The 27,700-nt window shown below is 38.1% G+C and overlaps 1 protein-coding gene and 1 long non-coding RNA gene across 2 annotated transcripts in view; one reads left to right on the top strand and one right to left on the bottom strand.

The window, feature by feature from the left end:
• The window catches only part of LOC140916561 (uncharacterized), a 202,387-nt gene extending 180,807 nt beyond the window's left edge, over positions 1-21,580 (bottom strand). The window contains exon 1 of the long non-coding RNA XR_012160547.1: positions 21,531-21,580. This is a non-coding gene — a long non-coding RNA (uncharacterized lncRNA). The remainder of the gene's footprint in view (positions 1-21,530) is intronic.
• KCNT2 (potassium sodium-activated channel subfamily T member 2) overlaps positions 1-27,700 on the top strand; it is a 286,523-nt gene that overhangs the window by 183,029 nt on the left and 75,794 nt on the right. Inside the window, exons 15-20 of the mRNA XM_073358218.1 lie at positions 476-584; positions 15,066-15,215; positions 19,191-19,420; positions 20,924-21,140; positions 23,449-23,554; positions 23,864-24,036. Of these exons, the coding sequence (XP_073214319.1) occupies positions 476-584; positions 15,066-15,215; positions 19,191-19,420; positions 20,924-21,140; positions 23,449-23,554; positions 23,864-24,036 (985 nt within the window). The remainder of the gene's footprint in view (positions 1-475; positions 585-15,065; positions 15,216-19,190; positions 19,421-20,923; positions 21,141-23,448; positions 23,555-23,863; positions 24,037-27,700) is intronic.

Genomic DNA, 27,700 nt, shown 5'->3' with positions numbered 1-27,700 from the left:
CAAGTTTGGTAGAAAACATCTACCTCTAACCCAGATGTCATCTACCGGTTTTGAGGTAATATTTCACACATGTTGCCAGGCAGGTTAGCTACAGCAGCCCACTATGGCATGTCTACACTTCAAGCTGCGGGTGTGATTCCCAGCTCAAGGAGACATACTTCCATTTGCTCTATTTGATCTAGTACACTAAAAATAAAGTTTAGCCTCAGCAAGACAAGTGGCAGGACAGGTTAGCTGTCCCCAAGTACATGACGTGTGCTGCACAAGGGCTATGCCTGACAAAGTTTACTTTCTCCCTAGAGCCATAGGATGGGGGGTGTCTCTCTGTGTCAGTCTGCTTCTCAGGCTATTCCTGGAGCACAGCAACTCAATTTTGCCCCTTGTTTGGGGCATATTGTAAAATGACAGTCCAGCCCCAAATAAAGTCTTTCTATTTATAAAGCACTGATCCTGCATTATGTCTTCTTTTATACAGATCACGTTGTATGTGAAGAGGAGTTCAAATATGCTATGCTAGCTTTAAACTGTATCTGCCCAGCTACTTCTACGCTCATCACCCTGCTGGTTCATACCTCTAGAGGACAGTAAGTACACAACCCTTTAAAAAAACCGAGACTGATATCAGAGGTACTTTGGAACACAAGGGAAGAGTCTATCCCAAGACACCACTGTTCAACCTCACTGAATTCAATGGCTCTATTTATATTACATTACAGATGTGGGGAAATAGTGAACATTTCCCCCACAGTATAGCTGTAGTTTTGATACACATACATTGAAATACTGCTTATTGAGTGCAATTGTACTTTTCTTGACAATAAATCCTGCAGGATTTAGTCCCCAGTGCTTATATTTTTTCAGAAGGAAACAGAGTTATAAGTTAAGGGGTGGCTGGGGAACATAGCCACAACCCCACATTAGAAATAGTGCAGGATTACATTGCATCAGTGAATCACAGAAGCCCAGTGAGAGCTATGAGAGGCTTTGTGGCCTAGATTTTTCCAAAGTGGCCTTTGAGCTCAACTTTATTCACCAAGTACCTGATTTTTAGAGGTGAAAGACACCCATGACTCAAACTGTGGTCAATGTGAATCTGCTGGGCGCTCTTCTAAAAAAATCAGATCAAATCCGTTCTAAAAAGTGGGCCCAATAAATGAAGGCACCCCAAATCAATGGCTACTTTTGAAAATTACAGCCAGTGACTCAAGGCAGCAAAATGCCTCTCAAAATTCTGGAGAATGAGGAAAATTGTTCCCATTCTGGACAGCATCTGCTCCCTTCTGCCTCCCTGCTGGCTACTGCAAGGAACGGGACCACAGCACTACTGCTTCCACTTTGCACAGGTGAGAGCCAGTTCTGGTACTGGATCTGTGCAGTCTCTGGATTCCAAGTCCAAGGACTTCCATTGCGCTCTATTCGAATGCAGAGGACCAAGTGAGAAATACCATTATGCTTTCACACTGTCTAGCTCTGAGGACCAGAGCATTAGCTGGTACAATCATTTTAGTTTTATTGACTTCAACAGAGCTACCTCTGTTTAAACCAGCTGAGGATCTGCCCTAACTGTTTAAATGAAGGTAGCACCCATTAATGCTATAGGTTGTGGTTGGAATTTTCAGAACAGCTGAAAAGATGTAGGCACTGAATTTCCAGTAAGAGTCAGCACGAACTTCTTTGGGCTCTTTGAAAATGCCAGTGGACTTGGATATCATAGTAAGGACAGAACACCCAGTGCGATTTCTTTTCATAGTTAATTTTTAAAATACTAAGGAATTCTTGAGAAAACAGTACCAACAGAGAGGCAATTTTGAGAGTAAATCCCAGAATATGGCTATACAGGTGCATGCTTGTATTACAAGGAATTAGGATTTTACAATAAATATATATTTCATGAAGCTGCCATGGACACTCCTAAAATCTTGACATTTACCATGCAGTGGCATTTAACCTTGAGTAAGGCATTTGGAGTATTCCCCTATGCTGAGGTTGGGGAATACCACATTTACTGCAAGAACTTTAACTTCCGAGAACAGCAAGTGTAAAGATTTTAGTTGAGTCTACTATGCTAGAATCTGCTAATAAGAACACAATGGAATAGTTTGTATGCCTCCCAAGAACCGTGAAGAATATATTTGCTTCATTAGCAATTCAGAGGCTAAAAAAACCCAAAACACTTCAATGTCATATGTACATGAAAAAGTAGCAGCATTTTTAACAGATGGCACAGCAGGTTCTTCACCAGCCAATTAACACATGAAAGATTCCCGCCCCCCCCCCCCCCGTGGCACTTCAGGGCCTTTAGCATTATATTTCCAACTCATGCAGGTTCTCCATTTATACAAAGTAATGTTTTCTATATTGATTTTTCTTCTATACCATGATATAAAGTTAATATGACAGAATGTGAGAATTTCTACTATTTTTGGCTAGCTCCCTGAATTAACTGGTGAAAGAAGGGATGTTAAAGTAACTGATTTATGGTCTGGTTCCTCACTTTGAAAATTGTCAGTGCTGATTACTGGGAAGAAGGAAATTTCTACTCACATTAGTAATTGCTAGTTAAGTTTTGTATCCTCAATATAGAAAACATGCAGAAACTCACGAGAAACTAGCTGTGGAAAAATTTTATAAAAAAGTCAAAATGAAATGTTTTTACCTTATTGAAATGAGAAAGTCAAAACAATTCACTTCACCTCTTTTCCATCAAACAAATTTCATCAAAATAGACACATTCCTGAGGAACATTTAAATTTTGACAAAACTGTTCCATAGAAAAATTTCACATGAGCGCTATGATACACTATTACTTCCGTGAAATTTTGCAAATTGCTTTTTAAAATGTAAAGGACAAGAAAAGTTAAATGTTAATAATTGATCCAAACTCTGCTGAAGTCAATGGGAGTCTTTTCACTGAATGGGCTTTGGATCTGTTAGAAAATGAGATCCTACTTTCTCATTCTTATTCAAATGTGTCCACGTTCTAGTAGAAAATGCTGATTTCATAGTGCTTCCACCATGCTAGTAGGCTGATCGGACAACACTGAGCTTGTTTTAATTGAACTCCTGATATGTTAGTTCTGAATCCATGATGTTTAGAACCTCTGAATCAAAAAACCTAGCCCCAATTAGGCCTTAAATTTGAATTCTACCCTAAATCTAATCCTGGTTTATATGTTACCACAACCTTCTTGGTTTGGGTCTAACCATGGTATGAATTTAGAGATGGCATTCCAAGAAGTATTTACATTATGAGTTGTCTTTTTGACATGCAGCTGCTATGGAAACCAAGTGGGTGGGTTGGCTTTCTAACAAAAAAACAAATGCTCCAGTCTAAATAGGGTAAAAGAAGTTCAGTTTATTATTCTCCTTCAGATGGAAAAAGGGATTTAAAAAATAACAGAATTAAACCTAGACAAAGTGCTAGTCTCCTAGTACCTGTTCTGCCAACCGGGCTTGGCTAATTTGGTTCTTTATAGAGTTCAGAGTTTAAAGCCAAAAAGGATCATTAGATCATATAATCTGACTTTACCCAGTTACTTCTATATTGCACCCAATAATTTGGATGAGACTAAAGCATTTCAATCCTCAGGAGACTAGATTGTTGTGTGCCCTAGACAGAGAACAGGAGAGGCTGAGATCCACCAATGCCCAAGCAATGGCTGTAATTGATTCTCTGAGATATGACCACATGATCATAGCAGGAGATCCACTCTCCATGCTATAGAAGGCAAAATCACCTTCAGGTCCCATGCTAATCTGACCTGGGGAAAAAAATTTTCCCAACCCCAAACGTGGCAATCAGTTTGAACTCTAATTATTCATAGCCCAACTTTTACAGTGTATGCATTTACCTAGATGTCAGTTCCCCAGTATTTTGGGAAGGACAGAAAAAGAGAGTTCTGTGGCAATTAAAACAAAAGGAAGAAAATGAAAGGGAAATGTACAAGATCTTACCTTTTTTTCATACCACATTTGGTCACATTAATTCCACAGAAAACAAGAACTAAATCTCATGTAAAACAAATAAATAAAAGTGTCTTCAAGAGACAGGCTATCCTGTATTAGCAGCTATAACTGTAAGCCTTGTACATATTTCATATTCTATAATACTGTTGCAATTTTTGGAATAATGTCTTAGTTAAACAAAATGACTTGCCCACTATCTCCTGAGTATAAAGCCACATGAAATGTGTTTAATAAGGATACCATCCTGTGTCAACATGTGCTTGTTTTAAATGAAACAGAAAAAGAATTATGGACCAGATGACCAGCTGGTGTTAATTGGTTTAGAAAAATAGAGTAAGTGAAGATATGCTGATTTATGCCATCTGAGAATCTCGCCTAAATGTAATAAAATTAGATTTGAATTAGATTTGTTATTCACAAACAAAATAATCTTTATTTAAAATTAAAAGTTGCTCTTATCAATTAACTAAAACATAAAAAATAGGAAATACAAAGTTAAGGATTAGAAAGGATTAAAGGGTTGCAAAGTCAAGCACTCTTAAATGAAGAAATGCCAGAAGGAACTTTGATCATGCAACTATAATTTAGCCTTTAACTATACATAGCATTGATTATCTGTGAAAAATTTGGTGTAAATGAATTACCCAGCATCTCACAGGAACTCATACAGGATTAGAAGCCAAGTCTCCAAGGCAGCTTTCAGATGACTTAACTATGAGACTCTCCTTTCCCTTCCTGCATCTCCTGCCTCATTTGCTACAAGTCTTCCAACTTCTGCAACAAAATGAGGCAGGGGTCCTATAGAAAACAGGCCCATTCACTACACAACATTGATTCATCCCCAGAATAGATTGGTCTTGCGCACTGAATGAGGTAAGCTTTCTGTATACAAAAAACAAAAATAAAAAATTGGGAACATGTTATTAAAAACTGTATTGTAGTTCTTATGCACCAGGGGATTGATGTAAGGTTGCACAGGCAAGGTTCACTCTTGCATTTCCTAACTTTGATCATGCTTTACTTTGCAACCTTTTAATCCTTAACTTTGTATGTTATGGTTTAGTTTACTGAGGGGAGCAATGTTAACTAATGTTAAATGAAGTAGTCTGTTTGTGAGTTTCCTTCTGGGTTTTTTTTTTAATAGAAAGAAACTTTTTATATATGTGCTGTATAAATAAAGCACTTGTACATTGAGTAAAACATATGCATCTTATTGCTACTGTTAGTGCCATATGCACCCATACATTGAAAATAAAGAAAATAAACTATTTAAACAAAAAGTTTTACTACAGTTTCTAAATGACATTTTCCTAACTGTGTAACAGAGAACTGAGCTGGGACTCAGTTATAAATTTCCCACCTTTTTTAAAAGGTAAATATTTCAAAAGCGATAGCCCCCACTTTGTAAGATGCAGATAAACAACAGAGAGGACAACACTGCAGCTCCTTGTATCTTATTTTCGTGTAACCCTTTTTGAAAAAGAATCTGTGTAATTTATCCAATAGAAACCCACTAGAGCAAAGCAGGAATTTATCCAAAACCGATCTGCTCTCATTCCCAGGAGGAGCTGCACTCTTTTCTGTAATGACATCACGGTGGTCTGAGGGAAATCAGTTGTCACAGGCAGCCATTGCCAGGACAACAGTGACCCCCCCCCCCACCACCACACAAGAATGTGAACAAACAGGAGTGAGTGAGTGATGAGTGGCTGATTATCTCCGATGTCACAATGTTACTGTTCAGGTGGCAGCAAATGTCAAAAGGGGGGGGGGGAGACACAACCCGCTCCCCACAAAATAACAATCCCTCCCAATGTTCCAGTTGGACCAAATTTACTAAAAATACCAACACCACAAAATCCATATTGGAGACCATTCCACACACAAGTTAATGAGTGTCTGAATTTGGTTTAAATTCTCCATGGCATGTTTATTGAAAGAAAAGTTCTGAAAATATGAGACACTGAGGTATAGACCCTGTAAAACAGAAAGTTCTGAAAACCTGAACTATAGTCTCACTATTGCAAGCCTATAAATATAGGTGGGGCTGGTAAGGTTGGCCCATACTTCCCACCATAAGACCCTGTTTTCAATTCTTTATAATTTTGCCAAATTTTAGCCATTCTGACTGAAACTTCCATACTTGGTATCTGTTTCATGTTGATTTTTTAACTTCAGCCAAAATAGTACAGCTATTTCCAAGACTCATGCTAGGGGGGAAAAAGATTTTATATATATATATATATATATTATATATATTTATATATATATAAAATATATATATATACCCATGTTACATTATCTTGAGCAACCAAAAAAAAACAAACCTACCCCCAGGTGAGCAGGGACTTAACATTTGGCTGGGGCAAAGCCTTTGTGTCAGAGACATGCTTTTTACCATCCCTGTGAAACTCCACCCAAATTTGGCCAAGTTATAAGCTTCAAAAGAGAGTATGCACATTATCTTTAGTAGAGACTTAGAGTTTAACAACTAAAATCTCAGAAAATTCTGTCTTCACCTCAGCATGTTCCAGTCACTCTCAGTCCCTCATGGTGACCAAGCTGTGCATGTGTCATTCCCATTGTCACAGGGCAACTGAGTATGCCTCATTCCCTCATTGCTTCCACCTGTGACTCATCTGTGCATGCACCATCCTCAGAGAGCAACTGAGCATGCTGCAGCCCAAGTCTATGGGAGTTCAGAAAGAAGGACTTTTCCAGTAATGACTACATCCAGATGCTCTGGGTTGGGGTGGGACCATCCACCAGAACTGAGAGCAGGGAACCTCTCTCTCTTGTTTCAGAGGAACAGCCGTGTTAGTCTGTATTCGCAAAAAGAAAAGGAGTACTTGTGGCACCTTAGAGACTAACCAATTTATTTGAGCATGAGCTTTCGTGAGCTACAGCTCACTAGCTCACGAAAGCTCATGCTCAAATAAATTGGTTAGTCTCTAAGGTGCCACAAGTACTCCTTTTCTCTCTCTTGTGCTTTCCATGACACCTCTGCTGGCACACAGACAGCATGAAAGAGGAAGCCATCTAATTTGAATAGAGAGGAACAAAAGCCAGACTGTGGGACAGGAAGAAAGTAAAGGAGTAGCCATTCTGACTGAAACCTCCACACTTGGTGTCTGCTTCATGTTGGACTGAGTGGACTTTTAGGCTCTGAAGTTTTACATTGTTTTGTTTCTGAGTGCAGTTACGTAACAAAAAAAATCTACATTTGTAAATTGCACTTTCAGGACAAAGAGATTGCACTACAGTACTTGTATGTGGTGAATTGAAAAATACTATTTCTTCTGTTTATCATTTTTATAGTGCAAGTATTTGTAATCAAAATATACACTTTGATTTCAGTGATAACACAGAATACAAGATATATATATGAAAATGTAGAAAAACATCCAAAATTAATACATTTTAATTGGTATTCTCCTGTTTAACAGTGCGATTAATATTGCAATTAATCACGATTAATTTTTTTAATCATGATTTTTTTTTAGTTAATCACTTGCGTTAACTGCGATTAATTGACAGCCCTACTAAAAACTTATGTTCATTGTGTTGCACCTTAGTATTAGTAAAGTAACTGTGCTTCATTGTCTTCCCTACAATAGGAAGCCTCTGTTTACAAGAATTGGTTGTAGTTTTTTAGCTCCATCTAGAGGTAACTATTGGACTGCCAAATTTTATGAAATTGCTTAACATAGAATTCAGTGGACTCTTAGGATTTTGCCTTTTTGGATGCTTGGTTAAATCTGATAATGGTAAAAATGACTGCTAATACTTACAGTATCTTGAATTGTAAATAGACTAGAAGTGATTCAGTTGAACTTTTAATTTTATTTAAACAAATTAGTGTAAGTAACAAAGAACCAGTGGAAATTATATTTTTTTGCATAAAATACTTAAAAAATGCTTTGCTCTAAGCCAAATATCATAGATATAACAAAAAATGGGGGGGGGGTGGGGCAGATACTCTCGTAGCTGAGTTTCTACGATTTCTAAAATTTGCACTGTTTTCTTTATCAAATTGTCTTTCATTCCAAACCATTTTAAAAGATAAGATTTGTTTGAGTGTTGGTATTCAAATGAGCTTTTTCCTGTGCAACTGGTTTCTGTTTCAATATTCTGTGTTATTACCACAGCCCAAAAACTAAACTTTATTATATTGGAGTTTAAATCCCCAGAATTATGGACATGGATAGAGAGCTATATCATGTAATGATCTGCAATATGTAATAGGCTTCAGCAGTCATACTTTTGAAGCCCATCCAGTTGAAACCAATAGGAAGTTTTCCTGAATAATAAATCCAGTATTAGGCTGATAGAAGGCCTATGTCTGACAGGTCACAAATAATACAAGTTTGGTAACTTCAGTTTAGATTCTAGACAAATTTACTGAAATTAACTTCACCTGCATAAAGCCCAATAATTAGACTGTTCAAGTGAAAGATGTGCACATGGAGGGGTGGGAAGCTTGGGAAGGAAGCAGGGGCATGAGGAAGTGAGGCTCTACCTACGTGTTACAGCAGTAGCCAAAAAAGAAACTTATATGTCTTTTACATTTGATCCATGTGAAGATGTACCCTTCCTCAGTTCTGTCCCCACTGCTGCACTCTGCACCTGCCTAACCTGGGCTGAAGCACAGCCTCCCTCTGATGTCCCACTAACAGACACTGCAAACAGCCCCAATACAAAGTCCAAGTGGTCAGTTTCATCCCTTTGTTAACCCAATAATGCTTGGAGGTGAGGGGAAAGGAAAAAAAGCAGAATATAGCCATAATACAAGGAAGACTTAGCAGAAGTACTGCAGGTAAGATCAACAAAGAGCATGAACAGCAATTTATTTTGTGTTTGGAGTCAATAAATAAAGGAGCTGGTCAAATCCTGAAATATCATTTTTAAACATCTTTCCAATTACATTCTGCTTTTCATTTTGCCCATGTACAAATTCAAATTATTGCCTTTGTTGTCACAATGTAAGGCTGCTCTTTCTTAGTACCATTTTGCATGCAAACAAAGATTAATGCATTGACAAGAGTATTTTTGAATTGCTATTGGTCATTCTCCATTTGTTAAAAAGTCTTATTCATTTAGGTCAGGGAGCAGAAACAATACCATGGGTGAAATCTTGGCTTCACTGAATTCCATATCAAAACTCCCATTGACTTCAGAGCTAGGATTTCACTCCAGGTGACTCATGTGACCACTTACACAGCCAGGGATAATGCCTAGGGAACAGCTGAATCCAAACAGTTCATGAGCAACCCACAGACTAAAACAATTTAGTCTCAACTGTCTATCACACTATCTGGTGAACAGCTTTAACCCTTGTACATACCAAAATTGGAATGTGAACAGAAAGAAAAGGATTAAATTTGCTATGAATATTAAATAGTTTGACACCTGTTATGAATACAACTAGTTGCATGCAGCAAAATAAGCATGTTGCAGCTAGTTGCATGCATCAAAATAAGTTGTATTGCACTAGCTTAGTAATAATGTTTCCACAGAAAAATAATATAGGTTTTAAACATACATATATGTAAATGAAACTCATCTTCATTTCTGATTTCTCTAAAAAAGTTTTTTAAACAATATGGAATCAGATCAAACTACCATTGAAGTTAATGGGAGTCTTTCCATTGACGTCAGTGTGAATTGCATTGGGCCTCTATATGAGTATATTAGATTTAAGCATGTGAGATGTGAGTAACCTTCATTGTACTAAATGGGACTACTCAAATGAGTAAAGTTGAGCATGGTTTTTTTTTTTTTAAACTAGAAGCCTTATTTTGTACCAGATTTAAAAAGCTGACCATTTTTATCTATTTCTAACCTAGTAATAAATACAGTCTGCTACTAGAACGTGTTATAGAACAAACATGTTGAAAGAGAATAGCATTTCTGAATTGATGAACTTCATGTGATCTTTGCAGAACAGCACCCTGGGAAGCTTTTAGACATCTAACTGGAACCAAGCAGACTTTAACCAGGTGAAACATTTTATTTTAGGGGGAAAAAGTAAAAATATGGCACTATTTTTTATATTAGAATTACGTTTCTAGCTTTCTTATTCTACTATCTCATGATACTTTGTCTATCAGTAACAGTACAATAAAAATGGATGTTATTTTCTATACTAGTTTTATACTAGTTTAGCATTACATTAATTTTTCAAAACTTACATCTGGGAATATAACCCCTCACTTATGATGCAAAAACACCTGACTATGAATAGATATCATGTATACAGTAGGGGAAGGGATTGCTAATGGAATAAGGAACATTTCACCTTTAAATAACTGGATCACTGGCACAGATTAGTGTTAGGGTGGCACAATCTTCAGAAACTATGCATTTCAATTCAGAATTTGGTTTTATAATATTGAGTGTCATTGGTCACCAAAATAAGAGAGAGACCAAAATTTTCCAGCTGTAGTTAGTGGCATAACCACTGTGAGGAAAATAATTTAAAATAGCAGATGTTATGTGAGTTTTTTGAAGCAAGCTTATTTTGTATCCTCCCCGGCAACTTTTAATAAATGCATTATTATGTGTCTTTGAGATTGTGCTCCACAGAGTATGAAGGCAGGAAAGAAGACCAAAAATATTTTGGATCAGAAATAAAAATTAATAAAAAGATTGGTAGTGACATGGATTTTCTAAAGAGATTTGAAATAAGGCAAGACAGGAAATAAAAACTGATGATTGTTTCCTGTCCTAAACGCATACATTCATTGATTAGCTGTAATAGCAGAGGTGAAAGTAAGGTGGTACGGGCTGGTACAGCGTACCAGTAAAAAGTGGCCGCCTGTACCGGTCCGTACTGCTGACTTTAAAGCGCTTTAAAGTCGCTGCTCCTTTTGCGCCCTGCCCCCCCCCCATTGTTGCCCCTTCCACCCCCACCCCCCCGCATTGGTGGGCCACTCTGGGGCCGGCTGGAGCCCCAGGCAGCGCGGGTGGGCTGACTGGGGGATGCTGATCCCCCCAGGCCCACCCCTTCCACTGAGGCGGGGGGGGGGGGAAGCTGCCCTCCGAACCTGTAGGAGACACATTTAACATTCACCCCTGTGTAATAGAAACATTTAGCATGAATCAGATTAAGTTTCAATTGACTGTATCAATGTGGAAAGGTCACAATCATGCAAAGAACAGCAGGCAAAGCCTTGTGGTGGTTGTACCTGAGCAGAAACAACAGTAGCCTATGGTACTATAATCTTAACATTTGACAGAAAGACTCTTGTTCCTTCCTGTCTATCTAAGTTGGTTTCTTGTACAGGGGATGTGGGTCCTAGTAATGGTATATTTTTAAAAGCACCATGGTCAAAAACACATCACTAAGGCCTTGTCTACACTGCCACTTTACAGCACTGCAACTTTCTCGCTCAGGAGCTGCGCTCCCAGTGCTGGTAGCTACTCCCCTTGTGGGGGTGGTTTTTTTATAGCGCTGGGAGAGAGCTGGTGCCATGATTATGCAGCCACATTAAAGCCCTGCTAGTGAAGACATACCCTAAGAGACAGCCTTCCAACCTGGTACACAGACTTATGGTAGCTCTACTCAAGCTAACACACCAAATATAGTAGTGTGGATACTGCAGCATAGAGGGCAGCACGGACTAGCTGCCCAAATCCAAGATCACCTGACCGCCCAAACCAGCACCTCTGCTGGAACGTCTACATGGCTAGCTCAAGTTAGCACAAGTCTTGGGCTGGGAGGCATGCTCACAGTTGTAGTATAGACATCTCCTATGAGAATGTGGTTTGATCCAAGTGGATTGGGATGATATTCCCAGTTGGAACAGGTCAATTTATACATAGAGGCTACAATTTTCAGATTAACATCCAAAACTTCTAATTGCAACCTCCCAAACTATGTGTTAAGCCTTAATTACCCTCATATTTGTTGTTTTCACATTACATGCTCAGTATATGATATCACTGAGTGTTAAAAGATGCCTCAAGCAATTTATCTGTGCTCAGTTTTTTGCCCAGGATCCTCAATTCCCAATCCCCAACTGTTAGAACATTGGATGAGGTTAATATACAGTAGCTGGTCATGCTACCTGCATCCTGTACAACATCATTGGTGGGAGAACGGGGGTATTATCAAATCAGCAGTTGTAGTGCCCATAATCTCTTGCATCCTAGACCACCATCTGGTAGCTTAATTTTGAGATAGAAAGAAGGGACCAACAAGTCAGCTTTACTGCAAATACTGACAACCCTGTTCTTATCATGAAAATAAAATACGTGTCAGTAGTCTCCAAATGGCTCCCATTGAATCACCTATCACTCTTCCTTCTCCCAAAATGTTTCAAAGTTTAAAATATTTGATAAACCATAAAAAATTCTATTTCCCTCCATTTAAAAAAAGAAGCCCATAACACTGTATTTACTTTACTTCACCTGTCCATTTTAAACCTTGAAAGATAAACAATTGTTATATGTATGAAACTTTGTACTATATCTTGTAAGTCTGATTATTGAATGCATGCTTGTTGATTGTGCTGAAAAATAAAGAAGCAGGCTTTGCACTACAAGTGATGGCATGGTAGGGCTTCTTCCCCAATACCCCAAAAAATTGGAATAATAGAATAATTATTTATAATATCCCTAACATAGTACTTTGCACTTTAACTGTCTTCATCTTCTTGGTTATTTCATATACAGAGGGATGCACAGCCTTTCGTTTTTTAAAACTATCAAGGGTGTTTTCAATGCTGTAGAGCAATATAAAAGTCATTGTACTGCAAACAGAAGGCAAAGTGTGGAAATTCCATGTAGAGACCAGAATAAATTCCAGGTGGGGAGAAAGGTAGAGTAGAAGGGCATGCAAGGGTCATAAGAAGAGTTTAGAGCAGGGAGGGCTTGGTGAATATCAGACAGGGATCTGATGTAGTGTAATACTCTTTTCCATAACTCAGACCATGACTAGGGAGACATGCTGAAGTGATGCTAGGCAGCACAGGGTGCATTTAATTTGTGTGGTGGGGGGGGTGGGGGAGGAGGGCGGGATAGAGTATGCTACAGGTTCTGCTTGTGTCCAGTGACCTCAATAAATAATCCTCTTTAGCTTCAGAGATACTGCATCTGGAAACAAGCCATGGGGTTAGGAAGATTTAGAAAGAGCCTCGTGAATGTTGGAAGGGCTATTTGAAGAAGTTTAGAGGGACATTGTGAAGAGCAAGAGACTGTCAAGTCAAAGGGGGTTGATGGGCAAAGAAGGCTAGAGGAACAATTAGGTCTTGTCTACACCACAGTGGTAAAATCGACCTAAGTTACACTACTTCAGTTACGTGAATAACGTAACTTAAGTCGACGTAGCTTAGGTCGACTTAATGCAGTGTCTACACCATTCTGTGTCAACGGGAGAGCACTCTGCCATCGACTTAGAGAGTCTTCACCAGATCTGCTAAATCAACACCGCTACATCCATCTCAGCAGTGCTGATTTACCGGTAAGTGTAGACATGGACTTAGAAAGCTATGGAAGTAGGAAGAGTAGACCAAGGTCCATCAGAGATAAAGGTTGATTAGAGGACCAACTTTGCAACAGAAGCTAAAGAATTTTGTTCCACTATGTAACCAGAAGATAATGTATGTGAACACCTCCAACCAGATACTGTTCCTTAACTTTTTAAAATGTATCCAAATTTCACAGTTTACATATAGAATCCAAAAAAATCCAGTGTGTGCTGCTGGGCAGGTTAATAATTACTTAATATTTTTATGATTGCTATGCCTGCACAACATGCATTTAACTACAATGTTATGAATATTTCATCTGAGAAATTGGAATGGTTAATATGTTTTTAAACACTGCAACAAGGTGAAATATACATTCACAGAGAAATGCATAGTCCCTGCATCAAGTAGGTAAATTGCTGATAGACTCACTAAGCTTATTGGAATATTGAGTTATATGCAGATGGTTATATCTTTTTACAGTTTTTTTTTAGTTTTTATTTACTCTATTTTTGTCTTCACAAATCTGTATGAAATATCAATCTTATAGTTTTGCTTTTCAAAATGGTTCAAAATTATATATATTAATTACAAAATTCTTCATGAAAAGAAACAAAACATTTGTACATTAGGTGTTGGGAGGAAGTATAAATTTCAGAAAGAAAGGCAAAAATATTTTTTGGTAAACTGAAATTGTTCAGTCCCCAGCAACGTGCTTTAGGTTGGATTTTGATCTCAGCTCCACAAGATAAATAATTACTTATATCCTGATCCCCTTGACCCTGATCCTGCAAAAGGGTCCATGCAATGGGAACCATTAGTGGAGCTTCATATGGTCTTAAGTCAGTGGAGTTCCACATAGGCATAGGGTCTGTCCACATTGATGTCATAGCAAGTTTGAAGCCATAGAACCTAATCCTACAATTGCATAGATGGATGGCTGAGCACATGTCCATTGTGGCTTCATGTGAGCACAAGCAGGCTACTTGGTTGATGTGAAGTAAAAGGTCAGGCGAGATTTAGATTGGTAAAGAAGCGGCCTGTTCTGAACTGGGGAGTCAGAATAAAGCACAAGGTAGGAATAAACATGTAACTAAATAGCCCTATCTAGGATTAGGCTAAAAATACTGAACACAGTAAAACCAAAACTCCAAATGGGGTATTTGCCCACAGCCAGATTGACACACATTTGCTAAAAGTCAGTAGTATATGAGGTGAGTTACCTTGTTACCTGGACCTCACACCACTAATTCTTTTGAAAATTTCTTAATAATCTTTAATGAGGATCAAATGCCAGCTCTTTTGTATTAATAGAAATGTATATCAATAGCAATTAATGTACTTACTATGACTGGATTACTTGAAATTCACGTTGTCTCTGCTCTTTGCTATCAAGAAAGTGTAGAAATACTTTTAATACACCCATTACTTTAGAACAGAGAATGTTTCTTAATTCATGTAAATTAATATCTGCTCATCCCTGCTACTAAGCAAATATTTCTTTCAGTTTAGCTCATGGGGCCTTTCTAATAGACATCTGTAGAAACTATTGCCATTAGATACTGCTATGATTAATTAGATGTTTTTACATCAAAGTTTAAAATTATTCTTATTTTCTGTGTGTTTCAGGGAGGGTCAACAATCACCAGAACAGTGGCAGAAAATGTACGGCAGATACTCTGGTAATGAAGTGTATCACATTAATCTGGAGGACAGTACGTTTTTTGCTGAATATGAGGGAAAGAGCTTTACATATGCTTCTTTCCATGCACATAAAAAGTATGTTTATTATTAAAGGATTATAAGTTAAGATGAATCTTCATGTATGTTGCATCCATAGAGTAAATATTGTACTGCATTGTTCTGTATTGTCACTACCACCGAATGTATTGCTTTTGCTTCTGGTTTTAAATTGCTGCTGACCCTTGTAAATTTATGGGACTTCTGTATTCTCCTGCCAGTTTTGAGTATCAAAAAAAACCTGGTGTTGGTCTATATGTATAAGCCTAACCTTAAGGCAAAAAGAGATTAGTTCTATCTAGGCAGATATCAAGAATGTACATCACAGTCAGGAGATCAACATCTCGATATGGAGTTATAAAAACTAGACATTCAATACATCCTTTCCCTAGCTGATACAACTTAAATGCTTTCTTCCTGGACAGAATCTAAAGAATGCTTAAAATATCTTCTCTGTCGGAACGGGATCTTTCACAGCTGTCAAAGGCTAAGTATATATTTGATGAATCATGAGCAAAATTCACATGGCTACAGTGCACAGAATGGGCTTCCATCTTGAATGGACCCTTGCGAATCTTCTTCCTTTGTCAAGAGGCAGTATGGGAGGATTTAGGTTTCTTAAATCCCTCAAAATTGCATCTTTCAACCTTATTTGTGGTCAGCATTGTGCTCTACTCCCTTCAACCTCAGCTTGATAAGTCTTCTATTAAAGCATACCTTCTTCTTCATGACCCTACCATGGCAGTCATCTTGTTCCCAACCGGTGCAAGGTTGCAACTTGCCAGGATCTTAAGTATCTTCTCATTTGTGACAAAATCCAAGCAATGGATGTTAAGAATTTGCCATAACTTTTCACACTGACAAGTGTTTAGTATCCTCTCCTCAGTTGTTCTTAAATGCCATGTTTCTGCTTCATGTAACAGGGTTGTCATCACTACCACATTGAACACTCATATCTTAGTTGTCACATAGACATCCCACCACTCAGAGTCCTTTGAAAATGCTGAAATGCCACTGACACAAGACCAAGCTGATGTGGAACTTCTTGGATCTCCTGCTGTAAACGAATTACCCAGATAAAACTATTGACTCATTCAGTGCCATTGCCGTCTACATGCAGCATTGGCAGGTTAGTAGTTTATTTTATAGGAGACATGCATTGCTTTGTTTTTTTCACCCACATCTTAAGTCTAATAAATTCTACAGTTTATGACTCTTCCAGCATTAGCTGTAGTCAGTCATAATCTCTCCTAGTAAAGCAATATCATCGTCATACTTGAGAGCCTCTGAAGATGAATTTTTAAATTTCACACCTCCTGTGTTGACCTCAATCTACTTTGTGATCAGATAGTCTATTGGAACATTATTTAATGTACGTGAGAATGCATTCCTGGCAAATCGTTGATTCTGTTGAAAACCTGTCTAATACAACCATTGACCCTTACCCAGCTAGATAGATGTACCATGGTACAGTTCCTCTGCTAGGCACCCCATGCTGATATAGCAGTGTTCACAGTGCTGCAATGCACTGAGACAAAAGCCACTGCAAATTCTATAAGCATAATATTAATTTCCTTTCATCAGTCTAGTCATTTTTCAGTAACATTCCAGAGATAATATATATATAATGCAGATTGTAGATTGACCTGTATGGAAGTCAGAATGGTTGTCTCTCATTTTTGGTTTGAGACAGTATTTCAGTTGGTTCGAACATACCTTCTTTGGGACTGACAGCAGTGTTATTATCCGAATAATTTGATCAAGCTGATCACTTCTTTTTTAAAAGAGATAATGCAGCCCCTTTTGCTTTCTTCTGAAATGTGGCTGGTTTCCCAAACCTTTAAGACAACTCTTTGAATTCAGTGAACTAAATATAGGCCTCCACTCATAAGAAGTTCTGATGTAATAGTCAACACCAGGTGTTTTATCATTTCATAACTGTTTGACCACAAGCATCACTTCCTCTAATATCACTGACCTTTTTTCTGTTGGATTTATTTTTGGATTAAGTTATAGTTTACATGCTGGTGGTGATCTGTTCACTAATTCACAAAAATATGCATTCCAATGCTTAAATTGTGAATCAATATGCTGGCAGTATTTCCCAATTTTGTCCTTAACTGATGGAAGAGGCAAGAATGTATATCCAATGAGGGCCTTCAGAATCTCAGATACACATTTCTGGTCATGTCTTTCAGAGGCTTCATCATTACACTGCACTGTACTATTCCAGCATTGAGTATGAGCATTCTGACGGGCCCTCTTGACTGCTCGCTCAAGACTTTTCTCTATTGCCCATTTCCTCCTCTCACTGACTCAACTCTGGCCGTGCATCCAGTCTGAAAGCTCACAACCCACCACATCATAACCTTGCAACCCCCTGATGGGTCACAACCCCCAGTTTGAGAACTCGTGATATATTAGATATGCATCTCTCAAACTTTATTAAGAGATCATCCTGGTTGCTATTTGGGTTTGATGGTCAAATTCCGGAGCAACAGCAGCACTTGTAAATTCTTACACATCCTGAATGAGTGTAGTTAAGGATCTCATTCTGGTTTGAAAACCCATGGTTGCATTGTTGCCCCATGGATACAAAATGTATACTTTTGGCAATTCTTGTGCTGAAACCAGGTAGACATTGAAAATAGTTCATGTGTGGAAGCAAATTCAAGTAGACACACACCATTATCTGATCTCTCTTCTGATAAACTGTAAGGTCCTGGTACCAGTTCAAATTCAGTTCTATCATGACCAGTTCTCATGTTCATATCTCCTACTACGACAATATGAAGTTGGAATGATGTACTACATACAATGTCATTTAATGTGGCATAAAAAGCATCTTTTTCACATCAGGCCTTGCATCAGCTGGAGCATATGCACTATTACCACACATTCTACCTTAAACTGAAAATAGTGGCTATCCAGTATGGAGAGCAAGTCTGCCAGTTTGGCAGATTGCACTTTCAAAGACAAAACCAGAGCAACATCAATGTGCTTGTCAGATGCATCACAGTAGTGCAGCAATCAAAAGATCTGACCACTATGGGTCAGAGTTTTGCTCCCATCATTCAAATTCCATTATGTCTCCTGCACACTGCAGATATCAACATTCAACCTTTCCATTTCTTTATCCAGGAATCATTCCTCCCACCCCACCCCCCCAACATCTATTAATGGTCAAACATTCCACAGTCCCATCCTCAGAAATTAGGGTCGGATTCATCAGTCTTACCTCATTTATCGACAATCTAGGCTATATTTTCAGATCACCTCAACCTCAGATGTATCCTGACATATTTTGAACATGTTTGTACAAGCTTATGCTGAGTATGCATGCACAAATGTCAGTTTCATGCATATTACCTTCATTCTGGTAAAAAAGGTGTTTTCTACTCAAATTAATCAATTGATAAAGAGTTTATAAATAGATTATTAGAGTTTTTAAATATTGTAAGATGAATGTACAAATTTAATTTATCCTGCAATCATATGCATATATAAGAGTTCATTTTCAACGTTATAAAATGAGAACAGAGGCTGTCGTTTTAATTCCTTATTTTCTACTATTGATCAAAAAGAATAAGACTAAATTATGGGGGGAGGAGGAGGAAATCTGAAAACAATTCCATTGACAGGTGAATAATGGAACAGCTTAATGTGCTGAATTAACAGAGTTCCATAAGTGTATTGTATTCTCAGAAGGGACTATATGTTTGATATCAGAAATTAACTGGCTCAACATCGGAAGTATACTGCTATAGAATAAAAAGTTTTTGAAGTGCTTTGGGATTCATAAGTCCCAAGGAATTGTGCTTGATCACAGATGGCCAGTTTTGGGAATAATTTTGTTAAATACTGTATTTTCAAATATTTATTTTCCAAGAATGTGCACATTTTGACTCTGCAGCATGTAAGTGAGACTAAATTAAGGATCCATTATTGTAATCTGCAATTTGTGTTTTGTTGAGTTACATTCAATAAACCATGTATTTTCCTTCTTTAATTAAGGTTTGGAGTCTGTCTGATTGGTGTTAGGAGGGAAGATAACAAAAACATTTTGCTGAATCCAGGCCCTCGATATATTATGAGCTCTACAGACATATGTTTTTATATCAACATCACCAAAGAAGAAAATTCAGCTTTTAAAAAGCAAGAACAGCATAGAAAAAATAATGAATCCAAGTCATACTATCATGGACCTTCTAGGTTACCCTTGCACAGTGTAATTGCCAGTATGGGTAAGTACAGGTAAACCTTATAAAATAGTCTGAAACTATAGAAAAGAAAGCTCAAAAATGTACTACTCTAAAACTGTAAAGCGATTTTAAAAGAAAAAGCCTGAGGTGATGGAAAACATGTTCCTTCATTAGGTTTAAATGTATATATTTAATTAAAAAAAATAAAAGGGTCCCAACAATATCAACATAAATGGCATTCTCTTGCTGTATACAGAAATACAACATCACAGACAAATCTATGCAAATGAGAATACTATCTAACAAGCCACTTGCCAAGGAAATTCATAAGATTATTTAAAAAATCCACAAAGTTCAGACCAGATCCCAGGTGGTGCAAAGTAGCTGTAATATCCATTTAACAAGCCAGTGAAGAGGTCCCCCAGCATGGAAGAACATCCAGGTGATCAAGCAACCGCACCAGCTCCCATGTCACACAGCAAGCTGAAAGGGCATGTCCAAGTGGAAAAAGGGATGTGCCTGGGGTGACCCTTTAGGGCCACAGACAGATGATCAAAAGCTAGTGCCTAAGATAGGCTATTACCCTAGCTAGTGCCAGGATTAGGATGGGAGCCTAAAAATGTCACAAAACCACTTGTGTCATTGATTCCCTTCTTCTCCACTGAGTGTAGCTTGGCAGAGTCCAAAACTCAGGCCTGTATGCAAATACTGAAAGTGTTTAGTCACAAAAGGCTGCAATCTCTTGCTGTCTAAACACTATAAGTCATAATCAAAGACAAACATTTGATGGCAATTTAGCTAAAATGTACCAACAGTCTAAAATATCTCGTGCAATGAAATCCCATATGTCAAAAGATGAATTCCATAGTTTGTACATTCATATGAATATCACAAGCTAATTCACTACAAATTGGCCTAATATTAGACGCTAATCAGTCCAATCAGGATTATTCCCATTTCTTGTACTAGGAAGCAGTACCTCTTACTGGCATAAGTTAGGAGGTAAAACTCCAGACATTCTTTTAGTCCATCAAACAACTCATCAGACTCTATTTTGTTTCCAAAAACATTATGTAACAGAACCAGGAAGAATAAAGGCATTAAGAGTCAAGGTGTCAAATTCTGATCTCATTTACACAATTGGAAATCTTATGTTTTTCTGGTTATAATATTCAGATTTATTAAGTCAAATTCCTTATTATGGATATATAACAACATTCATAAATTCAATATAACCTGCAATTTATTTGTGCATATTCTCACAGCCTGATTGCATGGAACATGTTTTTAAATGCCATAGACTGATATGTATTTGGAAAAAATAATGTATTACCTTATTATGAGAAACTGCCTTGTATATTGTTCAGTGCTGTAAGGCTATATTGGATGTAACATTATATTTTAATGTAGTTTTTATACATAGACAAAACAGACAGTATTTGAATATTTGGTTCTGTTTTAGATCATCCATAATAAGCATAATTTACCCTTTTTTAAACGCTTAATTGACTTGCACATTGAGAGCTGTTTCTGATGATGATTCAGGGACCGTGGCTATAGATTTACAAGATACAGGATGTAGATCTTCCAGTGGACCTACCCTAACCCTTCCTTCAGAGGGAAGTAAAGATGGCAGAAGATCTAGCATAGCACCTGTTTTGGAGGTTGCAGATTCCTCATCACTTCAAACATGTGATCTTCTAAGTGACCAGTCAGAGGATGAAACTACTCCATCAGATGATGACATTTCTACAGGTTTAGAGTATGTACAGTTAATGTAAACAGGACATTACTATTCATAGATGCTAATACTGGGTAAATGTAGAGTGCAGTTCTGCTCCCATTGAAGTCAATAGGGACAGGATTGCAGCTCTTTTTCTGATTAGTGATATTCCATTTAATAAGAAACAAAAGTGTACCAAATTTCTGCGTGATCCTATCACATCATTTGTAGTGATTAGATACGTGGCCCAAGGGCGAAGTGATTTCCTCTTCAAAAGTGCAATCATGAATTGGTCGAAGCTTCTTAAGGCTATTTTGAAATAAGAAAAACATTCCAACTCATGCTGGACATCTGTGATACTCAATAACAAAGACCTTGTTGTGTTTGGAATTTTAAAGCTATTTCATAAACACACACAAATTCACATACCTGGCAATGTCTCCCTATAGCACATAGTTTTTGGAGTACTTCAGGCACGACTCAGCTGACTAGGAAACAAAACTGAATATTTCAGTCTGAAGAATGAAATTACTTTTTAATAGAGGAAGGTTCACTGACATCTGAGAGAGATCAGATTCCAACCTTTAAAGGGGCCAGTTGTGGGGCACTGCACAGGACTCTCCAGCATAGTATAGCTTGTGTGGTAAAAGTGTGAATGCAAGAATATTGGCAACAAAAAAGCAGCAATAGTAAAGCAAAAAAAACCCACAATGTTTTATTCAAGTGTTTATTAGTTTGTTACTGAAATTAAAAATGCATTAGTGAAATAAACTGAGGGCTCAATCCTGCAAATACTCATGCATGTGAGTAATTTGACTGAATAGGATTACTTATGGGAATATAAAAATTCCCATACTGGATTAAATCAGTGGTCTTTCTCATTGTGGTCTGTCTCTGTGTCAGGGACAGGGTAAGGGTGACCTGGCCTAGGGGTTAGCATTAGGCCTGGGCTGAGGATCCAGGAGCCAATTACCAAGAATCAGGCCAAACTGGAAAGCCAGGAGATCAGAAACAAGAGACTAAACAGAGGACCGGGATCTGTTACCAAGTCAGGAAACTGAAAGGTCAGAATCAGAAGGCAGGAACATTGTAAGGAGAGTGATCACTTTAGCTAAGCTATTACCAGCAGGAGAGTGGGGTGGGAGGAGGTATTGTTTCATGGTCTCTGTGTATATAATGTCTTCTGTAGTTTCCACAGTATGCATCCGATGAAGTGAGCTGTAGCTCATGAAAGCTTATGCTCAAATAAATTGGTTAGTCTCTAAGGTGCCACAAGTACTCCTTTTCTTTTTGCGAATACAGACTAACACGGCTGTTACTCTGAAACAAGGCAGGAACAGGTAATCATGAAACCAGGAGTCCATGGCAGTGTGAAGTCCAGTTGTATGGACAACCTCCAGTTTCCTTATCTGACTTAAATAGGGGCAGCATCCCAATCAGGATCCTTGGAGCTCTTCCAGTCAGAACATGGGGTGGGGCTTGTTCCTCAATTTGGATTTTTGGATCTGTACTAGCTGTTGTCTGTAAGCTGCTGGTTGGAAGATTGGAGCATGACAACTCCCATGACCTTCCAGGGACTACTCAGTGACTACTACATGCCTCAAAGAAAAAAGAAAGAAAATCTATAGTGGAGAATCATGGAATGTACTGCCAAAAAGAGAAATTTCTTCCTAAACTTCAGTTTGTTTACACCCTGAAGTATAAGGATTTACAGTTCATCTATTCTCTTGCAAATATAATTGTTGATATTCTTATGTATATAAATCTCTAGCAGGATTCAGAAAAGGGTTAAACTCTTGGATTCAATCATTTTTGCTGCAATATAGGTTGCTATTACAAATTGTTTTAGATTTTTCAGCTGATCAGCATTAGGATCAGTTTAACTTTTAAGTGTTATGTAGGAGCCAGAAATATCTTGAACACCGTCCATCTACTTTCTATGCTGAAAATCCATGCTGGTGCCATAAGACATCAGGAAGTGGACTGACACTTAAAGTTGTTTAGATGAGGAACTTATCACCCTAAGAAACAACAAATAACCCATATCATCCCCTTACAATGCCACCACTTATTAATTCTACTGATTTTATATATATGCCTGTAAGCCATAAGCTATGGTCCTTTGATCTTTATTAGAAATAGGGGTTGTTTTGTTTTGATTGTTTATATGGCAAACACTAGTTGTATCTATTTTGATTAATTTCATATTTAGTTATGTATGATTATATACATTAATACTTGCCTATGTTTGCTATTCCACAAATAGTAGTAATAAAAATTTAGACCTGTTTGGTCTACAGTCGTTAAATTGTTGACAGTATTCAGAACTGTTTCTCTACTCTTCTAGGTATGCTAAAGGTTATCCTCCTTACTCTCCTTATATTGGAAGTTCTCCCACGTTTTGCCATCTGCTGCATGAAAAAGTGCCATTTTGTTGTTTAAGACTGGACAAGGTAAAGAGTTTGTGTTGATGGATATACATATGCGTTAAACAAGGCTTGTTTGTTTGTTGTAACCGAACACAATTTTGTCCTTGTCTGCACTTGCCGATAAGCAGCATTCAGCACCAGTTCAGCTACAACCAATGCTGAAATGCAGTGTTGCTAACAGGTGTTTGTGAAGCTCAGACAAGACTAAGTTCTTTATCATTTCAACTGACACATTTTAGCTTGGGAAGTGAAAAACCACCTCTAATATTATTATCCCTGAATATCAACTCCTATCCAAAGCCACTGAGTTTTTGTTTTCTATACTGGTTTTAGGGGTGCCAACATAACTACTATGAAGATGCCAAAGCCTATGGATTCAAAAATAAATTGATTATAGTTGCAGCAGAGACAGCTGGAAATGGCTTATACAACTTTATTGTTCCACTCAGAGCTTATTACAGACCAAAGAAAGAACTCAACCCTATAGTATTACTTCTGGATAACCCGTAAGTGGATTTATAAGAAAATTATTTACTATACAAATAAGTGTTTAAATCCCAATACGTGCGTTGTCTGTGGTTGATGGTCACATTTCATGTGACCAATTTAAATCAAAAACATTGTGGCACATACACCTTTAAAGCAAGAGTGGAGACAAGGATGATATCTTGATTGTGTTTTACAGTAAGGACATAATATAACTCTCAGTGAAGTCAATGGGAGCTTTTCTAATGACTACAGCGGGAGTTGGAATCAGGACCAAGGACAATACAGTTTTCAGTATGGTAATACCAGGTTTATAAGGAAAAGCAGAGAAATTGGAGTACTATTAATTATAAAATAAGTTGTAAAATCTTTTACAATTCTAAAATTTTAGGAGATAAATTGCAATTTAAATATTGCATCTAACATGTGAAAGTAATCTTAACTTCTCTACATTTCAGATGTAGATTGAATTGCTCACTTTCCTGTCTGCATCCTCTTTTCCCAGCCCACTTAGCACCTAGGGGAGCACTATTTTATTCACACTGCTGACCTGCACATTAGGAGCCAGTTTGTCCTTTCAAGATACTGCCTCAGATCTAAGCCCACTCAGGCCTCTGAACAAGTTTGTTGTATGGTTTGCACAGTAAATAGTAATTATAGTAGTATTTGACTGGTCTATCAGTTAAATGCAGAAGACAGAGCCTATACTATCTAAGCAGATTTTTTATTACTGCTTAGTTCAGAGATGATCAATACTATAGACTGTAAGTGCCCTTTGGGAAATATCTCTGTCCACTGATTGCCATATAAAACCATAGAAGAACAAACATTCATTAATGAACTTATGGCTCAGTTGTGCCATTAAGTCACAGTCCTGATTTAAGGATGATGTAGATCCTCATCACCTCAGGAACAGCTGTAGGAGGAATTGTACCACAGGGAACAACTGTTCCTTCCATAGCCTCATCTCCTCCGCAATGCCCTTTGGAGACACTAGAAGGAAACAGTTCCTTCTTGTGTTCCCCCCATGAAGAGTTTACATTTGTTCTTGGCTCTTACACAAGAAGGGCAGAATGTTCCTTGTACTCTCCTCCACCTCAGCCTATGCACTTCCATGCCACGGCAGGGCAAGGCAAAATCTGTCCCCTTATAGTGATGGCTGAAAATGGTGTGTGTCATGCAGGCACACTGACTTGTCACATTAAAAAGGGTCTGTCTGCATTATGTGCTTCAGTTTCTGAGTTTGCAAATTGACTCGTGGGGCGGGGGAGGGGGGCGGAAAGAGGTCAGATAACGAAGTGCATATTTTTAGTTTCATAACATAATTTAACCGTCTGCACTCTGCTTTTCCTTCCAAAATAATACCTGGCTACTTTTAACATTGTAATTGTTGCTTAGTATACTAGGTTGGAAATAAAGGTCAAAACCTAGTAACTTTTTTTCAAGTCTTAAGCAATCTGCTCTCTCACAGTGTAATGACTGGCAGTGCTCTGACTGATATTTCACAATCTCTTTACCTTATCACAAAGCAGTGCACTCACTGCTTTTGTGCCACAGCCGCTGACATTCCTTTCTGCTGTCGCTCACAGTAATGATTCATCTTCTACTGCTGCAATGACTGATAGAAATCACCTGGTATCTGGAAGCCTTTCCCAGTCTGAAAAGGTCAGATCAAGATAGTGGGGTCCAAAAGGGCCAGTGGAACATGTAACATGTGGTATTTAGGTTTCAGGAAAAGGGGAAACAAGGGATCATAAAACAGATTGTGTGCACTAAAAACCAAACTTCCTTTCTATGGCTTCATTCCAGAGTCATATAGTGTATTGTACAAAATATAAAGTGGTATACAGGTGGTAAAACTCCAAAACACCCAGAAACTCAGTTCCAATAAGCACTTGAAATACTAGATATTTATTTTTAATCTTTTGGAAGTTTCCCCATTCTATGATCCCCCATCAGTTGTCTCTGCCCCAAGCTTCTGTTCGGGAGAAGGTGTCTTCTCTTCTGGCAGGAATACTTTCCAAAAGAGGCTTGTAGCAACCACTGCCACTCACGGAAATCTATTAGGATGGACTCTGGATCCCTCCCAAGGCAAGATCTCCATGTCTGTCACCCAGCTACATGTGTCAAGAAGGTGTAGCTGGGAGTTCTTTTCCTTCCTTACAAGAAAGAGTCTTCATAAGTTGGCTAAAAAAAGCTCTTCTTTCCCACAAGGAGCATTTCCTCTTCTCCCAGAAGTAGCAGGCCATGGTTTTTCAGCCCATACGACACATGCTGGGGGTTCCACGGTAGTATTTAGAAGAGCTTACAGCGTACTGAAAACCTTCAAGGGGCCTCCCATTTGTACATGTATTTTGGGGCACTAATGCAAGGGAAGCCTCAGGAAGGAACAGCAGGAGGCTGAGATGCCATCAGCAAAATGCAAGGAATGGGAGTGAAAGGGCAGAAGAAAAAGTAGAGTGAGATAAAGTTTAACTAAACTCATTTCAAACCTCATGAACAGATTGGGTCCAGTCCAGATTGGTTAATATTTGGGCTTAGCCAGTTTTTCCACATCTAGTATAAAACTGGAAATCAGCTGGCAGCTGTGAGGAGAGACTGGACTGCTATATCTGTTCATAATTCATAACATACACACTTTTTAAAAAATTCAGTACAGTCCTGCACATAAACTGCACTTTATGTCATCTAGCTCACTTAGTTTTCTTTAAAATTCCTGACCTTTAATGGGTGTGTGTGTGTGTGTGGGGGGGGGGGTTCTATTTGCCTTTTCTTTAATCAGCACTTTCTGTTCAAGCACAGCTTATTTTAGGGGGGTTGAAAATTTATAGTTATGTACTTTAGAGAGCCATATATTTTCCATTCTCAATTAGCAGCTTTATGTATGCATCATCCCTCCCAACTTGCTCCTCTTGCTGTGTTTTCTGAGCATATATGATCTGTTCCAATTATTCCATTCAGCTACAGAAACAGGGCAAACTTCCCACTTGATTCCCATTAGTAATATAGAAGAGAATAATTCCCTAACACGATGAGCATGATGCAGACCTTTTGGACCATGTTATAGTGTTTCAATAAGTCCAAGGTAAACAATTCATGTACAAACTTGGAACCTTTAGGCTGCATGATAAAAAGAGCCAGCTGCATAAATTGAATCCTGGTTCAGATTCCAGGCCCTACTCTCCTCTGGGTGTATGTGCCATTGTCCGATCTCTACTATAAATAGTTTCACTTTACAGAATCTGAAATTAGTTGAAGTGGGTTCCACTTCCCTCAGTACAGATTTCTTGTAGGACAGTACATAATGGTGTTAGTATATCATAGTTCTCTTTATTCCTGTAATGAACAGTATAAACTCCCCCACACCAGAAGAGATCTATAAAAACTATTCTTTTAAAATTGTGGTTAGCAAGTTTCAAATAAGACTGGCCTTTAAGAACACACATGAAAGTGTACAGTGCCCTCTAGTGTTTTCCTACACTCTCGTTTTGGGCTCATGGTTTTGGTTTTTTTACACACTCTCTGATATGTTACTTTTATTATTTTAGTTTCTTTTTGCTGAAGATTGAAAAAATGCCATTTTTGTTAGCATAAAATTATACCATCTCAACATTAAATGAAAGCTGTGGTCTCTGCTTAAGCTCTTAGCAAGGTATGGCCTAGGTAGCTGAAGCAGATTCTCTG

The sequence above is a fragment of the Lepidochelys kempii genome, chromosome 8 (genome assembly GCF_965140265.1).
Source record: "Lepidochelys kempii isolate rLepKem1 chromosome 8, rLepKem1.hap2, whole genome shotgun sequence".
Taxonomy (NCBI): domain Eukaryota; kingdom Metazoa; phylum Chordata; order Testudines; family Cheloniidae; genus Lepidochelys; species Lepidochelys kempii.
This window is presented reverse-complemented; position numbering and strand designations above follow the sequence as displayed.